Source organism: Myxocyprinus asiaticus, chromosome 47, assembly GCF_019703515.2.
Source record: "Myxocyprinus asiaticus isolate MX2 ecotype Aquarium Trade chromosome 47, UBuf_Myxa_2, whole genome shotgun sequence".
Lineage (NCBI taxonomy): Eukaryota > Metazoa > Chordata > Actinopteri > Cypriniformes > Catostomidae > Myxocyprinus > Myxocyprinus asiaticus.
Genome location: NC_059390.1, coordinates 16388509 through 16405116, shown reverse-complemented (window position 1 = coordinate 16405116; position 16608 = coordinate 16388509). Strand labels below are relative to the sequence as shown.

The following is a 16608-nucleotide window of genomic DNA, read 5'->3' as shown; positions in this document are numbered from 1 at the left end:
CTTGGAGAGCACCACATGTTATTCCTACTCCCTGCATTTGTTCTATTAGGCTATCTCTAAAAATAAAGCTATTGATTTAATTACATGTTTCCAATAAATAGCTTTAGTGATGACCTATAACAAAAATATGGTTTGGTTTATGTAAATTATCCATTCTTATTGTATAGCACCTGTGAAATGTGACGTGTCACCGCTCTTATTTGAGGCCAGCAAAAGAAAAAATATTCGTGACGCATCTCACCTTAAAAATCAGACGTGCATTTGCGCAACACATTTACATAATGTCCTGGCACCTCCTTATATAAATTGTCAGCACTATGGCTTAGAGCGAGTGCACAGTTTTCTCCAAATTTGGGCAGAGCAGGAAATCGAATTTGGCATCGACGCAAAGACTTAATTAGATATATTTATTTTAGATATAGGGGCCTATTGTTTCAGCACGAATCGAATCGATGAAGACGGACAGCATAGTGCAAAATATTCCGTTCACCGGCAGAAAGCGGAGTCTGATTGAGGATGCCCAGCGGGAGCGAGAGAGCAGTTCGTCCTCTCCGGGCCCCTCGTGGTGCGGGGACAGCTTCGTGTATGAGGAGCAGAAGAGCGGCAAAATTACCCTCAACATCCTCTTTGCGCTCAGAAATGAGAAAAACGCGGGATTATTCAAGGCTGGCAAAGTCTTTGAGGCATGCCACTTTTATTTATGTTTTCTTCCTGTCGACACGTTAGCCGGGATTTAAAAAAATAAATAAAAATAAATAACTAGCCTATAGATTATTTTGCCAATATAATTGCCTATTTCATTAACAAACATTGTACAGTGCTTATCAATAGATTAGCATACAATCACATATGAATATAGTTTATTTGAAAGGAGTTTAATTAAAGGTTACTGACATTAATGTTGCAAGGTTTTGATGCTTGTGAATGATTCGACTTTTTTTTCTCCATGATTAAAAAAAAATGCAAATTGTGTACCGGGTTTTGCGACTTAGACTTTCGAAGCCAAGCTCCTTCATCTTGAGAGTCGACCGAGCAGAAAGTCTAAGAACAGCAGCACTGGAGAAGACCTGGAGTTCTTCATGAGGTGTGAAGTGCACTGCTCCGACACCGACATCTTCATCAACTCATTAAAAAGAGTTGCAGACGACGTGCGAATAGTGCAAGAGGAAAAGAGTAGGTTATGTCTCGAATGATATTTAATTGATATCAGATAGAATTAGAAGACGTTATTATTATTATTATTATTATTATTATTATTATTATTATTATTATCTTGATTTAGTTCCTTGGTTTCCAAAGAAGATTGCTGACTTGGACAAATGCAATCATCTGATAACTAAATATGACCCTGATCTGGACCAGGATCACCCTGTAAGTGAACTACAAGACTGATGCTGTTGTGAAAACACGGGACTGTTAATTTTTTTTAATGTAAATTCTGGTTCTACTTATGCATCATTCAAACCAATTGGAGTAGCCTAGCGGTGATTGTGATTGATTTTATTATTCAGGGTTTCAGTGATCCAGAATACAGAAAACGGAGAGGGCTCATCACTGAATTGGCGTTCAACTACAAGCAGTAAGTAGCCTAATCCTAACAACAAAAATTATCTTAATTATTGAATGGATAGTTCACCCAAACAAAAAATTATTATCTTTTTCTCGCCCTCATGCTTTCCCAGAAGTGTATGATTTTTTTTTTTTTTTTTTTTTTTTTTCCTTCTGCTGAACACAAACAAAGATTTTTAGAAGAATATCTCAGCTCTGTAAGTCCAGACAATGCAAGTGAATGGTGATCTTCGTTTGTGTTCTGCTGAAGAAAGAAAGTCACATCTGGGATGGCATGAGGGTGAGTGAATGATGAGAGAATTTACATTTTTGGGTGAACTATCCCTTTAATGCGTTTTATTATTTACTATTAATTATTTTTATTCATTTATTAAAATAATGTATTATTTTATTACAATGTATTTTTTAAAGTAAATATAATTTAATAATCAATGAACATTCTGGATTCAATAATTGTCAACATTTGTGGCATACTGATCATTACCACAAAATAAATAAATAAATAATAATAATAATTTCGACTTGTCAATCCTTTTCTTTAAAAAAAGCTAAAGAAAAGTTTGAGTTACAGTGAGGAACTTACAATGGGAGTCAATAGGGCCAATCCATAAACGTTAAAATATTCACTGTTTTAAAAGTATAGCCACAAGACGTAAACAATTAACATAGTGTTAACAAGGTTTTAATCTGATGAAATCATTTTTTTGTATAGTTATACTTAATTTTACAATTGTTCAAGGGTTTATGTCCTTACATCATCATAGCAACTATATTCCTTTAAACAAATGTAAAAACGACTATTTAAACAGCTTTACAGCTCAAATAATGCACAAGATTTAACAAGAATCCATGTATGTGTTTTTATAAAATTTCAAGCTTCACATTTCTGCTTTTCAACGCTCCTAAAATTGGCCCCATTCACTTCCATTGTAAGTGCCTCACTGTAACCTCAATTTTTGCTTCTCTTTTTTTTTAAAAAAAAAAAAAAAGAAAAGGAGGGACAAGTCGAAATTTCTTTTTTTTTTAGGAATCAACATTATGCTTTTTTTAAACACAACAAATGTTGTCGATTAAGCATAACTTGTATTGAACCCGGAATATTCCCTTGATACATTAACATAAATCATCAAATAAGAATATATTTTAGGGAAAAAACGTTGCCACTCCATCTTTCTTTTGTCGTTGCAGTGGTGATCCTTTACCTGTTGTGGAATATACTCCAGAAGAGGTTGCCACTTGGTAGGTTTTCCTAATAACTTACAATTTGCCTGGTTTGGAGCCAAAAACATAACATTATTTGGTATACTGTAAACATTAAAAGATACTCAAGGCATCATTTGGAGTTCCTCAGATGCTTTTTGGAGATTGGCCAGGCAACCTATAAAGGAGCCTCAAATATTCTATTCACTCAAGGAATTCAAGGGCCTCAAAGCATTTCCTTATGATGGGGTTCCTGAAGGAACTGTTGACAGTCCTTAGAGTTCTTTAGAGTTACTGAAGAAAATAAGAGGAATTTTTCAGAGAACTGAAAGGGTGTCTGGAGGATCTCTCGAGGGTTTTACCGGTGTGGCAGCCGAGAAACCCCACATGGTGCCCAAAGAATCTTTTAATTTTTTCAAGTGCTCAGAAAAGCAACAGTATATATGCATAATGCATGAGCTCTTTTTTGTGATGAGACAGGAGGGAGGTCTACAGAACTCTGGCCAGTCTCTACCCGACTCATGCATGCAGACAGTTTCTAGAAGCCCTGGGCCAGCTAGAGAGTGAACATTTGTATGGAGAAGACAGAATACCTCAGCTGAGAGAAGTGTCATCATTTCTTAGAGGTAAATATTCTTGCAAAAAAAAATCTTTGTATAGGATTTTGCTAATCAAACACCAGTCACTAAGGTAGAAGTCACAAAATTGAAGGATGAACATTACTGTGGATTGTGAAATGATATAACCAGCTCCCATGTGTGTCTATGTGTACCCTTTTTTAGAGAGGACAGGATTTCAGTTGCGGCCAGTGGCGGGGCTACTCTCTGCCAGAGACTTCCTAGCCAGTCTAGCCTTCAGGGTGTTCCAGTGTACCCAATATATTCGTCACCCCTCAGCTCCAATGCATTCCCCTGAACCGTAAGTACAGTGACAAAAGACATTTGCAATTTCATTTTGCAAACCTTATGCACAAAATTCACATTTTGACTGGATGAATTGTACTGTGAACAGTGACTGCTGCCATGAACTACTTGGACACATCCCCATGCTTGCAGACAAAGAATTTGCTCAGTTTTCACAGGTATGATTTTTATCCAGAAATACCATTTATATTTCCATGCCACGCAATCTGCTTAAATCAAATGAAGAGTAAAATGCATGAACCTGGAAACAATTTCACTTGGACTCACTGGCAAAACTTACCATTCGTAATGCAAGTTAATAAAAACAGGTAGCTACTTGTTAATCAATCATTATTTATTTAATGAAATGCTGAACAATAGTGTGATTGACACTCATTATTTTATTCTGCAGGAGATTGGACTTGCCTCACTTGGAGCATCAGATGAGGACATTGAGAAACTTTCGACAGTGAGTAATCCTCTAGGATAAATTCAATAGACTTGTTCTAAGAATAGTGCAAGTGTCAGAAAAAGGGACAGGTTATAGTGATTAAAACAATACTTGTGGTGCCCTCTTGTGGTGCTCATTTTAAATTAAACGGTGTAAAAAGCAGTCTAGAGGCCATTAGTCTATAAAATTCTGTTGTCCTAAATGTAATCTAAAAACAAACCATTTATATTTAAACAGCATGCATTGTGTATGAGTATGTATATCCTAATGAAACATCCATAAATGTCACACACAGCTGTACTGGTTTACAGTGGAGTTTGGCCTCTGCAAGCAGAATGGAGGAGTGAAGGCCTATGGGGCAGGCCTCCTGTCCTCCTATGGAGAGCTTTTGGTAAGACAGACTTTTATATTAAAATATGTGTTATTATGAAACTTTTCTATGAGGACATTTAGTAGGCTACTATTATTGCATCTATTTGTAATAAAGTCTAGTGCAATCTATTTGACTCCTAGGGCTCAAGTACAGTAATAAAAAGTAAAAATAGTCAGATTCCATAGCTCACTTTAGAATCTGATTCTGATGGTTAGGGTACAATGGGGCTAAAGGCACACCCTAAGGAAAATTTGCTTTTTCTGGCCACAACATATATCAAGATTCAAGAAAATCCATTTTGGATTTGGAAGTAACACAATTTGTGTGAAAAGAAATAACAATAACAAAAGGTGGTGATGGAGCCTTTTACCCCACACTTGGGGCAAAAGGCTCCCTCACTTGGGGTAAAAGGCCCCTAGAGGGTTTAAAGTGATATTGTGTAGATACCGGGGCAATAGTTATAGGGCACAATTTCTCAACTAATTCTAATACTTTTGAGACTGCAAGATGCTTTTTTGAGTAGCAAATTAAAATAATGTTTATTCAAAATAACCATATCAGAAAAAGGTGCATAATTTCTTGTTAATTTCAATCATATTGGCAATTTAATAACATCTCATGTATTCTATTAACAAATTAATCTCCATTGTGATTGGATCAGTCAATGTGAGCCTACTTTGAACATTCTTCCTAACAATTCTATTCCCTCCACTAAATAATTTTTTTTTTAATAGGGGCCTTTTTACCCCAAATACTGTCCTTTCACTTATTGGACAGTTATTGAAATTTTTTTGATATAATAACCTTAAACAAAATTGAAAATGACAAATATGTGATAATTTCCAGGATATTCGCTACATAAATTTATAACATTTTGAAAATTATTAAATATTAGATCAAATGACCTCAAAATCAACATTTAGACACCACATGCAACGATTTCATGGATCAGGAATATTTTTCAGTGCATTGTGACAAACAGGTGTTTTGGAAAGTGATGTAGTAGTTTTTGATAATATTTAGTGTTTTGAGAGAAAATAAAATCAAAGGAGCCTTTTACCTTGTGGAGCCTTTAACCCCATTGTACCCTGTTCAAAGAAACCAATCAGACCTCAAGACATCTGTCCAACTTCAAGATGTTTCCCAGAAGAAAAAGAAAAAAAAGTTCAGTTCTTATGGCATCTTTATTTTGAATACATACTCTACATTCAGAAAGTTATTTTTTATACATATTTTTAACACTGGAACTCTGGTTAATGAAGTGTGTCTTTTTCCAGTACGCCCTTTCAAATGAGCCCCAATACAAACCATTCAACCCAGCTGAGACCGCAGTTCAACCATACCAGGACCAGTCGTATCAGCCTGTGTACTTTGTGTCTGAGAGCTTTGAGGATGCCAAGACCAAGCTGAGGTGGCTGTTAATGTGTTGCTTTCTCTTTTATAGATCATTTCACAGAGGTTGTACAAGATGGGATAAAACATCTTTTGGAGTATTCAAAGACACACTGCTGTATACATTTCCTTACTAACTCCAATAGTGTCCATTATTTATGTTGTTCCACAGGCAATACTCATCCACTATACAGAAGCCCTTCTCCATTAGATATGACCCCTACACTTGCAGCATGGAGATTCTGGATGAGCCCTCTAAGATTCAGAATGCATTAGGGCAGATGAGGGATGACCTGAAGATCTTGCATAAAGCACTGGAGAGACTGGGACAGAAATGAGCCAGAGTGGCTGATTGATCATCAATAACAGCTGCCAATACAAATATTTCACATTTGCAGCCAATGAACTGATGAATTTGGGTACATTCTTCTGGAGTTGAAATAAGATACAACAGGAACTTGTATTTGTGCATGTGTCGGCGTAACCATTATATGTAATGAACAGTTATACTTACATAGATTAAATATACTTATTTTGACTTCTGTGCTGAATTTTTGTCTTATAACCTTGTTTCTAGTGTAATGTGCTCTTAAAGTGATAGTTTACCTAAAATTCTCTCATCATTTACTCACCCTCATGCTATCCCAGATGTGTATTACTTTCTTCAGCAGAACACAAACGAAGATTTTAGAAGAATATCTCATCTCTGTAGGTCCATACAATGCAAGTGGATGGTGATCAGCACTTAAAAGCTCCAAAAAGCACAGACAATCATAGTAAAAGTAATCCATTTGACTCCAGTGGTTAAATTAATGCTGTCTAAAGCAATATACTGTAATAATTTTGGGTGAGAAACAGATAAAAATGTAAATCCTTTTCACCATGAGGGGAACCAGTCATTGCTGCCTCTCAAGTGATGCTAATGCGCTGGCATGATCAAATGAAAGCAAAATCAATGAAGCTTGAGAACAGCTTTCTGTTGTAAACAAAGAGAGCTGCACTTCCGTTTGTATTGTGTCAGTTTTCGTGTGAACATGCATGCCAAGGTGCTTACATCACATCTCCTCATGGACGCGCATTGGAGAGTGACCAGAAGTAAACAATTATAGTGAAAAGGACGTAAATATTGATCTGTTTCTCACCCAAAGCAACCATATCACTTTAGAAGACCTTAATTTTACCACTGGAGTCATATGGATTACTTTTACTATGATTGTCTGTGCTTTTAGGAGCTTTAAAGTGCTGTTCACCATCCACTTGCATTGTATGGACCAACAGAGATAGAATATTCTTCTAAAAATCTTCGTTTGTGTTCTGCTGAAGACAGAAAGTCATACACATCTGGGATGGCATAAGGATGATTAAATGATGAGAGAATTATCATTTTTGGGTGAACTAACCCTTTAATATATTTTTATCTGCTTTGAAATAACCAGAAGCCAGTCTCTTCAAAGACTAGGATCCTGGGGGGAGGAAAATGTTTATATACTGTATTAATCACAACTTTTATTTACTCTTTAATCTTTAGAAAGAGTTAATTATGAATGTTTTAGGAATCACATTTCCAGCTTTGGCTTTAGGTTCTGTCAGTGCTAAAAGCTCTATCAGAGAGTGAGAAGGTCAAGCCCAGTGTCACAGCAATTGATTGACTGCTTGTGGTTGCAATACAGAAGGAGTAGGAACAACTATGCAACTGTTCAATTCATACTAAAGATTAAGCTACCAAGCCGCAGCTTATTCTTCCCAAGCACAGGCCAAACCAACCTCAATGAGTGAGCACTCAGGTCATTGTTCGCCAGATTCTATTGAGTTCAGAAGGCAAATGAGGTTCTATCAATCAGAAAATCAGAATAAGGGAGAGCTAGTCAGGATATTGTAATAAATGTAATGTAATGAATGGGGGAGAGTGGAGAGACGTATACATCTGCTTTTAAAAACCAAATTCAAACACTTAATCGTCTCTTATCTCATTTTACACGGCGCTCAAACCAATCCACAAATCCCTCTGAAAACCACATCTTGGATTCAAATCCAGCGAGTTCAAAACAAATGCACGTTGCCATAGCAATAAGACAACCACGACAGGTTCCAATGAAATTCTACCAGCTAATCCCAAAGGCTTATCATTGTACATCAGAACGTAGGCATTTCCATCTGCTTATATTGTAGACATTGCAAAAAGGCTTCTGTGGAAGGTCAGTGGGTGCGTCGTCTTAACGGCTGCCAGGATGGAGAGCTTATCATTTTCTGTGTAAGAGGTTCTTAACTTTTTGGACACCAAGACCCCCAGATTCCCATCATGCCGCACTACAAGACATAACCTTCCCAGAGAGGAAACATGATGCAGCAGTCCCATAGGACGGCAACCAACATGAGTATGCCACAAGTGAATGACCCTCATGGTGAGCCAGAAGGGGAACACTGAGAATATATATATATATATATGTATATGTGTGTGTGTGTGTGTGTGTGTGTGTGTGTGAACTATGTCCATATAGTATGAATTAACCCCTTCACGATCTCAGTAGGGAAGGAAGTTTATTTGTAGTGAAGGTGCCTGTGACTTCTGGGAAATACAACGGTCTGAATGCAGGCAGTTGTGTAAAAAGACAGGGAGCCCATACTTATAAAGAGAGGCATAAGTATATGTTTAACCAATGAAATAGCAATCTAGACAGAGATGACTTGCTATGAGAGAGATGTTACGTCTAGGTTGTAAAATCTTGCGTAAAACCGTGCGAATGTGTTTTGAGAGGACCATCCTGCTGCAAAACATATGTCTTGTAAGGACACACCATTTGTTTATGCCTATGAAGAGACCATGCCCCTAGTTGAGTGTACTTTAACACCAATTGGGCAATTCGCACCCTGCAACTCATAAGCCAGGGCAATCGCATCAATGATCCAGTGAGAAAGTCTTTGTTTGAAGACGGACATTCCTTTCATGCATCCTCCATAGCACAAAAAGAGCTGGTCAGAATTGGCGGGTGCGCTCAACATATGTGTGTAGTGCTCGCAAAGGGCATAACAAATGCAAGGACTGTTCCTCATCCGAATTAAATAGAGGAGGGATAAAGACTTGAAGGTGAACCATCTGCGCTCTGAAAGGCATGGTTAGAACCTTAGACACATAGCCTTTCCTGGGTTTGACAGTGGTTTTTGTAAGACCCAGACCAAACTCCAGACAGGAATTGTCAACTGACAGTGCTTGCAAATCACCGACCCATTTTACTAAGGCCAAAGCCAGCAGTAATGCGGTCTTAAGAGAAAGCACACACAATTCAACATAGCCCAGATGCTCGAAGGGAGGCCCCGCAGTTAGGTCCCAAGTCGGATTGTAGCCGGGTGAGGGGGATTTAGCCGCCCCCCACCCCTTAAGGAATTTTATGGTTAAATCATGTTTGCCTATAGAGGTGCCAGCTTCAGGTGCGTGATACGCAGATATAGTCACCACATAAACTTTGAGCGTTGATGGAGTCAGCCCTGCATCCAATCTCTTTGAAAGAAATGTAAGAATTTCAGGAATGGGGAAGTTCACTGGGTGTTTGACATGTGAAAAGCACCAATTAGTGAACACATTCCATTTCAGTGCTTAAAGGCATCTCGTGGACAGTGCTCCAGCCTGTAAAATTGTGTTCATTACCAACTGAGCCAATTCTGGCTCATCCGCTGTACTCCGATCATAGGCCACACGTGTAGGCTTCACAGCTCTGGCTGTGGATGCCAAATTGTGACTTGTGTTTGAGAGAGAAGGTCTCTCCTCAGCGGTATTTCCCATGGAGGCCCGTCCAGTATTTCTACCATCTCCAGAAACCAGGACTGATTGGGCCATTTCGGCACAACTAACAGAACTGTTTCCATGTCCACTCGGACTCTGCTGATGACAGAATGAAGGAGGCGCACCAGGGGAAATGCATACTTACTTATATACACCACTACTGTTGTGTTGTCCAAACAAATCAGAATGTGGTGATTCACGATGTCAGAATGAAAAGCTCTCAAAGCTAGAAAGACAGCCAGTAGCTCTAGACAGTTGACATGCCATGGCCGTTTCGCACCTGTCCAGGTGTCGAAAGTCGGGCGTCCATCACACACCGCGCCCCAACCTGTATAGGATGCATCTGTGGTCAGCACTTTCCTTCTGAATATTTGACCCAGCATAACACCCTGTTGGTAGAACGCCGGCGCTGTCCACGGTGCTAGAGCAGCCAGACAGCGGCGAGTCACCGCGATGCCATGCACTGAGATTCCAGGCGCAATGTAGAACATCGTTTGAGCCAGTACCGGAGAGGTCTCATGTGTAACAGACCTAACGGTATGATGGCGGATGCTGCCGCCATAAAACCCAACATTCTCTGAAATGACTTCAGTGGTAATGTCTTTCCATTTTGAAATGAGACAGCCACCAAAGAATGGTCTGTACGTGCTCGTTCGTGTGGTGTGCATGCATGCTCACGGAGTCAAGACAAACTTCAGAACTAGAATGGACCGAAGCCCACCGTCCTTCTCCAGAAAGAGGAAATAACAGCTGTAAATCCCGCTGTGTGTGTCGCAGTCTGGGGCAGTCTCTATCACATTTTTTGCAAGGAGATATACAAATATATACAAACTGAATCGTATGACCGTGTTCGAAACACCCAGTCTGACACGCCCGTGAGGGCTTGCCACGCATTCGCACAACAGGACAGCAGGCTTATTATTTAATCTAAAACAACCTCTATCACGTTCTTTGCGAGAAGATTGTGTATTTCGGCTCGTAAAACCGGCGCGTCCAATGTGCAAATTGGATCTCATAACCATGTCCGATCGTTTTTAGCATCCATTCGGAAATGCCAGTAAGGGCTCGTCATGTGTCCGTGTAACGGGACAGAGGGCAATATGGTTTGTTCACTGCATGATATAATACGCCGCTCACCATTGGGAAGTGGTTATGCATAATGTGTGGCCTTTGAAGTGGGAAAGCACTTCATTGAAAAAGTGTGAGCATCTCGTGCATGTGCAACTAGCACTGTACTCTTTTTTGCATTCTTTATTGCATGTGATTGAATGTGAGACATAGAAACAACATATTGAACAACAATATTCCTTTCCCGACAAACATCAGTGGGGAAGCGGGGAACAGCATTGTGTGTCAGGAGCGCTTTTGCTGTGCAGGAAGTTTGCGCTGAGGCGGCTGCCTTAGTTTAGGCCACGGCTTGCGTGGCTTTACCGGTGGCTCGACAGCGATATTTGGCCGCGCTGAGGCAGCGGGCGTGGTGTTTTTAGCTGGACGCTGGACCGAGACAGAGCAGGAGCGAGCTGGATGTGATAAGTACTGCTCCATTTTGACATAAAATGTCTCATAGCCTGTGAGTGTTGCTGTGTTGTGACGTAACGCTCAGCAAATCTATCCACAGAGCCGCCGAAAAGGCCGGTTGGAGACACCGGAACATCAAATGGTGAGGGTCAGCCAGATGTGACGATCAAAAAACCACCAGGTTGCTCATTGACTTGCTAATGGCCTGTGCAGTGACTTTCGTGGCTTTTTCCGCATCATGCATTTCCGTGAGGGTCAGCCAGATGTGACGATCAAAAAACCACCAGTTTTTTGCTTGACCATTTGCTTGAGGAGACTTGGAGTGTCGCCATCACGTGGAGTGCTGACCAGCTTAGCCGCCACTGAGTATGCTTTTCTAGTCAGTGCGGACGTCAGTCAACACGGCTTGGAAGGATGAATGGACCGTGATTTCCACGCCCTGCTACTCGCTGGTCCACTTTAGTGAGGAGAGTGGAATTGCTGGGAGAGCAAGCTGAATAGGGCATGCACCAGGATTTTGTCAGTTCGATATGAACTTCCAGGAAGAACGGGGCAGATATATAATAAATATAATGTGAAAAGTAACGTCAGCCCAAGGTGAGTTTGATCTTGACTTTAGGGAAGTAGGCTACACCTGAACACATCAGGTGGACTGAAAAGTGTGAAGTGTAAATCTGTAGTATCTAAATATTTTTTTCATGGTATCTGATCTTTTCTGTTTTTATTTGATGTTGTTGTATTTAATTTATGGGCATTATTAAATGTTTTAATATTACCGTTTATTAAAGGTATTAAACACATTAAATGTATTTAATTAATTACATTAAATGTATTTCACCCATAATTTTAGATAAAACTAAACTAAATTGAGTGGACAAATTGAAAATGAAGTAGAAATAAAAACTAACTAATGACTAACACAGCTTTCACTTTCTTTGGTGTATGTTTGAGTGGAGGGGAAAAGCAACAAATAATTGAAATGTCAAAAGAACGCAATAAGAAGTGTGTTGAAGGACAGTTTTGTCTTCATACACCTAAAGCATATGCTTTCATTCTGAAACCACTTTGAAATTTGTTCAGCAGGATACTGTGATGAGGAGGAGATCGTGGCCAGGCCGTGAGGACGCATCAGCCAGGAAGGGGAGAAAGACCAGCTGGAGGCGACAGTTCGAGAGAGTTCGAGAGAGAGAGAGAGAGAGAGAGAGAGAGAGAGAGAGAGAGAGAGAGAGAGAGAGAGCGAGAGAGAGAGAGAGAGAGAGAGAGAGAGAGAGAGAGAGAGAGTGTCCTCCGGAGGTCGCGTCCTTTGAAGGCTGCAGTATACCAAGTGTCCTCCTTTAAACAAGTCTCGTTTAAACGAGACGGCCTTCGTAGGACGAATGGAATTGGAACGTAACATGGTTGCTATGACAGCACGCCACTCTTTAACTAGCGGCAGGGCTTTGAGTGTGAAGGGAACAAAGTCCCTCTGGAAGGGAATGCATGAGGTACATTTTAGGAGAGTTATAATGATGTAATGAGAAAAGAAAATAGATTTTACAGGTGTACTTTTAGTCTAATACTTTATTTTAATTATATGTTAATATAATTATAAATATGATATACTCTGCACCCATCTACTGGGGTACTTCAACTTGGAAATTAACATTCCTTGCGTTTGAACATCATATTTACGGGCAAATTGGCGTTATTTTTTTTAGACATTTCCGTTGAAGCAAAGAATTGCGGTTTGTGAGTGCCCACGAAGGATACACCTCATGCACCCTCCGAATTCCCGTGAAAGAAGGTCCCATTCGAAGTGTCCTACTCGCTTTTATGAAACGAGACAAAGCCAGAGACAACCGTGGCCGCTGTGTGTGTGTGTGTGTGTGTGTGTGTGTGTGTGTGTGTGTGTGTGTGTGTGTGTGTGTGTGTGTGTTTAAGTTGATTTATGTAATTAAAAGTTTCGTTGACTGCTCAGCCGGTTCCCGCCTAATCATTTGTTTTTTGCATTTATATTGACAAATTGTTTTTCTTAGTTGTGAAGGTTAAAATAAGATTAAAATATTGATGTTGAGTTTATGGTTACAATTTGAATTCAGACTCGACTCAGACTCAGCCTTGAGTCCGACTCCGCTAAGGTGGACTCGAACCGAACAGTACCGTTTGGCGAAGTTGTTTACCTGCTTTAATGCTTGGATATGTTGTCTGGAGGGTTGTTGAAGCTAATATTGCTTGTATGAATCGAACATAAGTCATGTGTTAAGCGGTCGCGACGTATCTATGTGGAATGGTGGTGGTGTAGTGGATTAAAGCACTGAACTGGTAAACCAAAAGGTTGTTGGTTCAATCCCCACTGCTACCACCATTGTGTCCTTGAGCAAAGCACTTAACTCCAGATTGCTCCAGGTGGATTGTCCCTGTAATAAGTGCACTGTAAGTTGTAAATACATGCATAAATGTAAAATATATGTTGTCAGGGAGCGTTACTGTGACATGTTTACTTATATTTATGAGTTCTGAAATTGACTGTTAATTGCATTTTTAAGCATATTATTTTCATGTTTAATAAAGTATATTTTATCCCCATAATTACTAAATTCTTGTTTTATGTTTTTAGTTTACTGTGTTATTGTGTGCATTCATAGACATACTATTTTAGTATTACGGTTCACTTGCATTATTAACTGAGGCTGTACATAATATAAAAAATAATAAAGTCTTCCATTGAACTCGTATCAGCCATATCACGAGTATCACCTCTAAAACTGATAAGTGTAGTACAATAATAAAAAATAAAAAAATAGTTAAAAACATTAATAGTTGATAAAACACTTGAAAAATTATATTAAAATATACTGGTAATGATTGAGTCCCCTGTTCTTTATGTAAAAGCTTTGAATGTAGTGTCAGAAAAGCGCTATAAGTGTAAAATTCATTCATTCAAAATATGTGAATACGAGTGTTGTTTACCTTCATCAAAGCAAGTAATATTTCAGTTTTAAATGTTTAATCGTATAACATTATATCAACATGAAAATAGCACATTATGTCTCCAGTTCTGAATATCTCCAGTCATGACCACACACTGGCGGTGTCCAGGTAAGCTCAAATCATGAGATTCATCCGCCAGAATAGCAGTGCCAAAACACGAATCACATTTAGTGTTCTTCCGCAAATTGCTTGCAATTTTAAATTTCGACCACATATGTCGCTAGAGAGCACAAAGTTATGTTGCGCAGCTTTAAATAATTTTTTTAATAATATTGAGACCCCATTGGAAGTTTGATGGGTAACACCACGGCCCCCTGGTTGAGAACTACTGGATTGCATCACTGTTCAACTACTTTTTAGCTACAAGTTGAAGGGACGCATGATTATGGCACAAATCATAATTGTTGATTATTATGTTGACTTGTCTAAGCCAGTAAACAGTTATCAGAGACTATTTAGCAGAGATGGGCCACTTCTGTTAAAATGAATGGGAGAAATTGGAATGCCCAACGGTCAACGGATGTAGAAAAGGAAGTATCCCACCTTACAGGTGAAAAAGCCAATAGCCTGTCAATCAATGTGCATGCATATTAGGTGGACAAGCCGGGAGATTGAGTTTTTTAGCTTAATCTGAGGTGAATCAGCACAATTTATGATACCAGTGTTGTCAGATTTTACTGCTGATTTGAAATATGTTCTTTGATCTTAATCTTGACCAACCGTTTTGGAGATTTTGGTCTTTCCCCTATACAAGTAGATAGGAGCTGCACTTGTATGCCGGTTATTTACATAGAAAAATAGCTGCCCAGCCTGATGAGAGCATTTCAAAGATGGCCGCTGAGTGGACTGCCAAAAAGACTTTCAACAATTCAACAAATTTTAGTTTTTTTTAGTTTTTTATCCCTAAACCGAGACCATTACCACCTGCTAGAGCTTTCAAGCTACAGCCACCAAATCTGGTACATATCTTCAGACTGTTCTGGAAAAGTTTGCTATGTCTTTTCTAACTGATCTAACATACGGTTTTCACAAAGCAGACAATAAAATAATCTGAAAAATCCCTTCGATTTTTATCGACGGAATATTCAAACAGGTCAGTGGAATGCTTGTTAATTCAAACTCCAACAATAAAAAATTCAAATGTAAACAAACCCACAAAATGTCTTTAAACTGCTTTAAGTTGCTCCTTTTTTTCTTAGCCTAAAGTTTGAGACAAGGCTTTGTCAAGCCAACATCAAAGTTTGTCTTAATAAACTTTACCTATTTCATTTCCCTTGATATTGTAATTGTGACCGTGGTGGTCAGTGAGAGAAGGCATGGGAGCCTTTTCAAAAAGTTATTCAAAGGAGGGTAACAACTCAAGTGATAGAATTACCAGCTGTTTTAATCAATTTACCCATTAACGTGCATTTCAGATGCATTTAATGTAAAATCAAATCTGATCTCTCCGCAAAGAGTTTGCGTGAGGCAGATTTCATCATCAGCACTGTTTTTCCTCGATTTTCTCGACACGGATGTGCCGGTCATTGACTGTACTAAAAGAGAATCACAAAGCCACTGTAGTGGGTATGCGTCGAACGCATTCGTATTCGGTTGCTTTCAGAAGTGTATACTCAGAACGGCAATGTGGTCGGCCAGAGCGATCCGATCCGGAACGCAGAAGTGTGTCATCAAATCTGGCAATGCTCATTCTGAGATCACTCATTCTGTTGTTTTCACATGGTTTCTAATGGAGACTGGAACAGAAAACAGTACAGCAACAATCAGAATAATCATGTAGCAGTGGTTGATCAAGAAAACTGTACATTGAACAGGGCACCATCCACCATCGACTCCACGCTTGTCCGTTGTAGACAGGGTGCCATTGTGGCTGCTGTAATTGTAATCTCTATTATTTATTTTATTAATTGTGCAGCCCTAACTGTCGTGAGATACCTCAATCCACCATGTGCTTACAAGACTTGGTCCTCAAAAGACTTTTAATTATTCAAGAGCGTTTGAAAATACATTTTATCTCTAAGAATCAAAAGATTACTATTCCTGCTTCAAAACTACTCCTCCCTTTGTTCTTTTTGCTTTGTCTTAAGTAGTGAAGAGGATTAGGCCTCAGCCCTCAACCTAGCTGGAGTTGCTTTGATCATGGTATTTTTTATTTATTTTTTGTCATTAAAACTACTTGCCAAGTTCTAAGGCTTAAGCCTGTGAAGGAAGGCTTGTGTAGGCATTCTCCATCATGTCAGAGCACATCTGCTGGATGGAAGAATTACGTAAGAATTCTCTATCACTACAGTGTGTCTGTTGCGTCTTTCCCCCCAAACTGACACTAGATGACAAAATTGTTCCAAATAAAAACCAGTACTTTTTCCAAATGATGCACACTATAATCCTGCACTGGATTTAAAGAAAAAAGGGTTATTCACAGGACTTTGGCAAGGTTCGTATTGCTACAGTAAAT

At 39.2% G+C, this 16608-nt stretch overlaps 1 protein-coding gene across 1 annotated transcript; it reads left to right on the top strand.

Annotated features, from left to right (window-relative positions):
* Positions 1-41: 41 nt before the first annotated feature.
* On the top strand, positions 42-6425 carry LOC127436747 (tyrosine 3-monooxygenase-like). The gene is made up of 11 exons (XM_051691074.1): positions 42-1173; positions 1283-1371; positions 1512-1579; positions 2758-2808; positions 3250-3395; positions 3552-3687; positions 3781-3850; positions 4084-4140; positions 4418-4513; positions 5773-5906; positions 6060-6425. The coding sequence occupies exons 1-11, from the start codon at positions 1080-1082 to the stop codon at positions 6223-6225; spliced, it is 1107 nt and encodes a 368-aa protein (XP_051547034.1). The 5' UTR covers positions 42-1079; the 3' UTR covers positions 6226-6425.
* The last annotated feature ends 10183 nt before the right edge of the window (positions 6426-16608 follow it).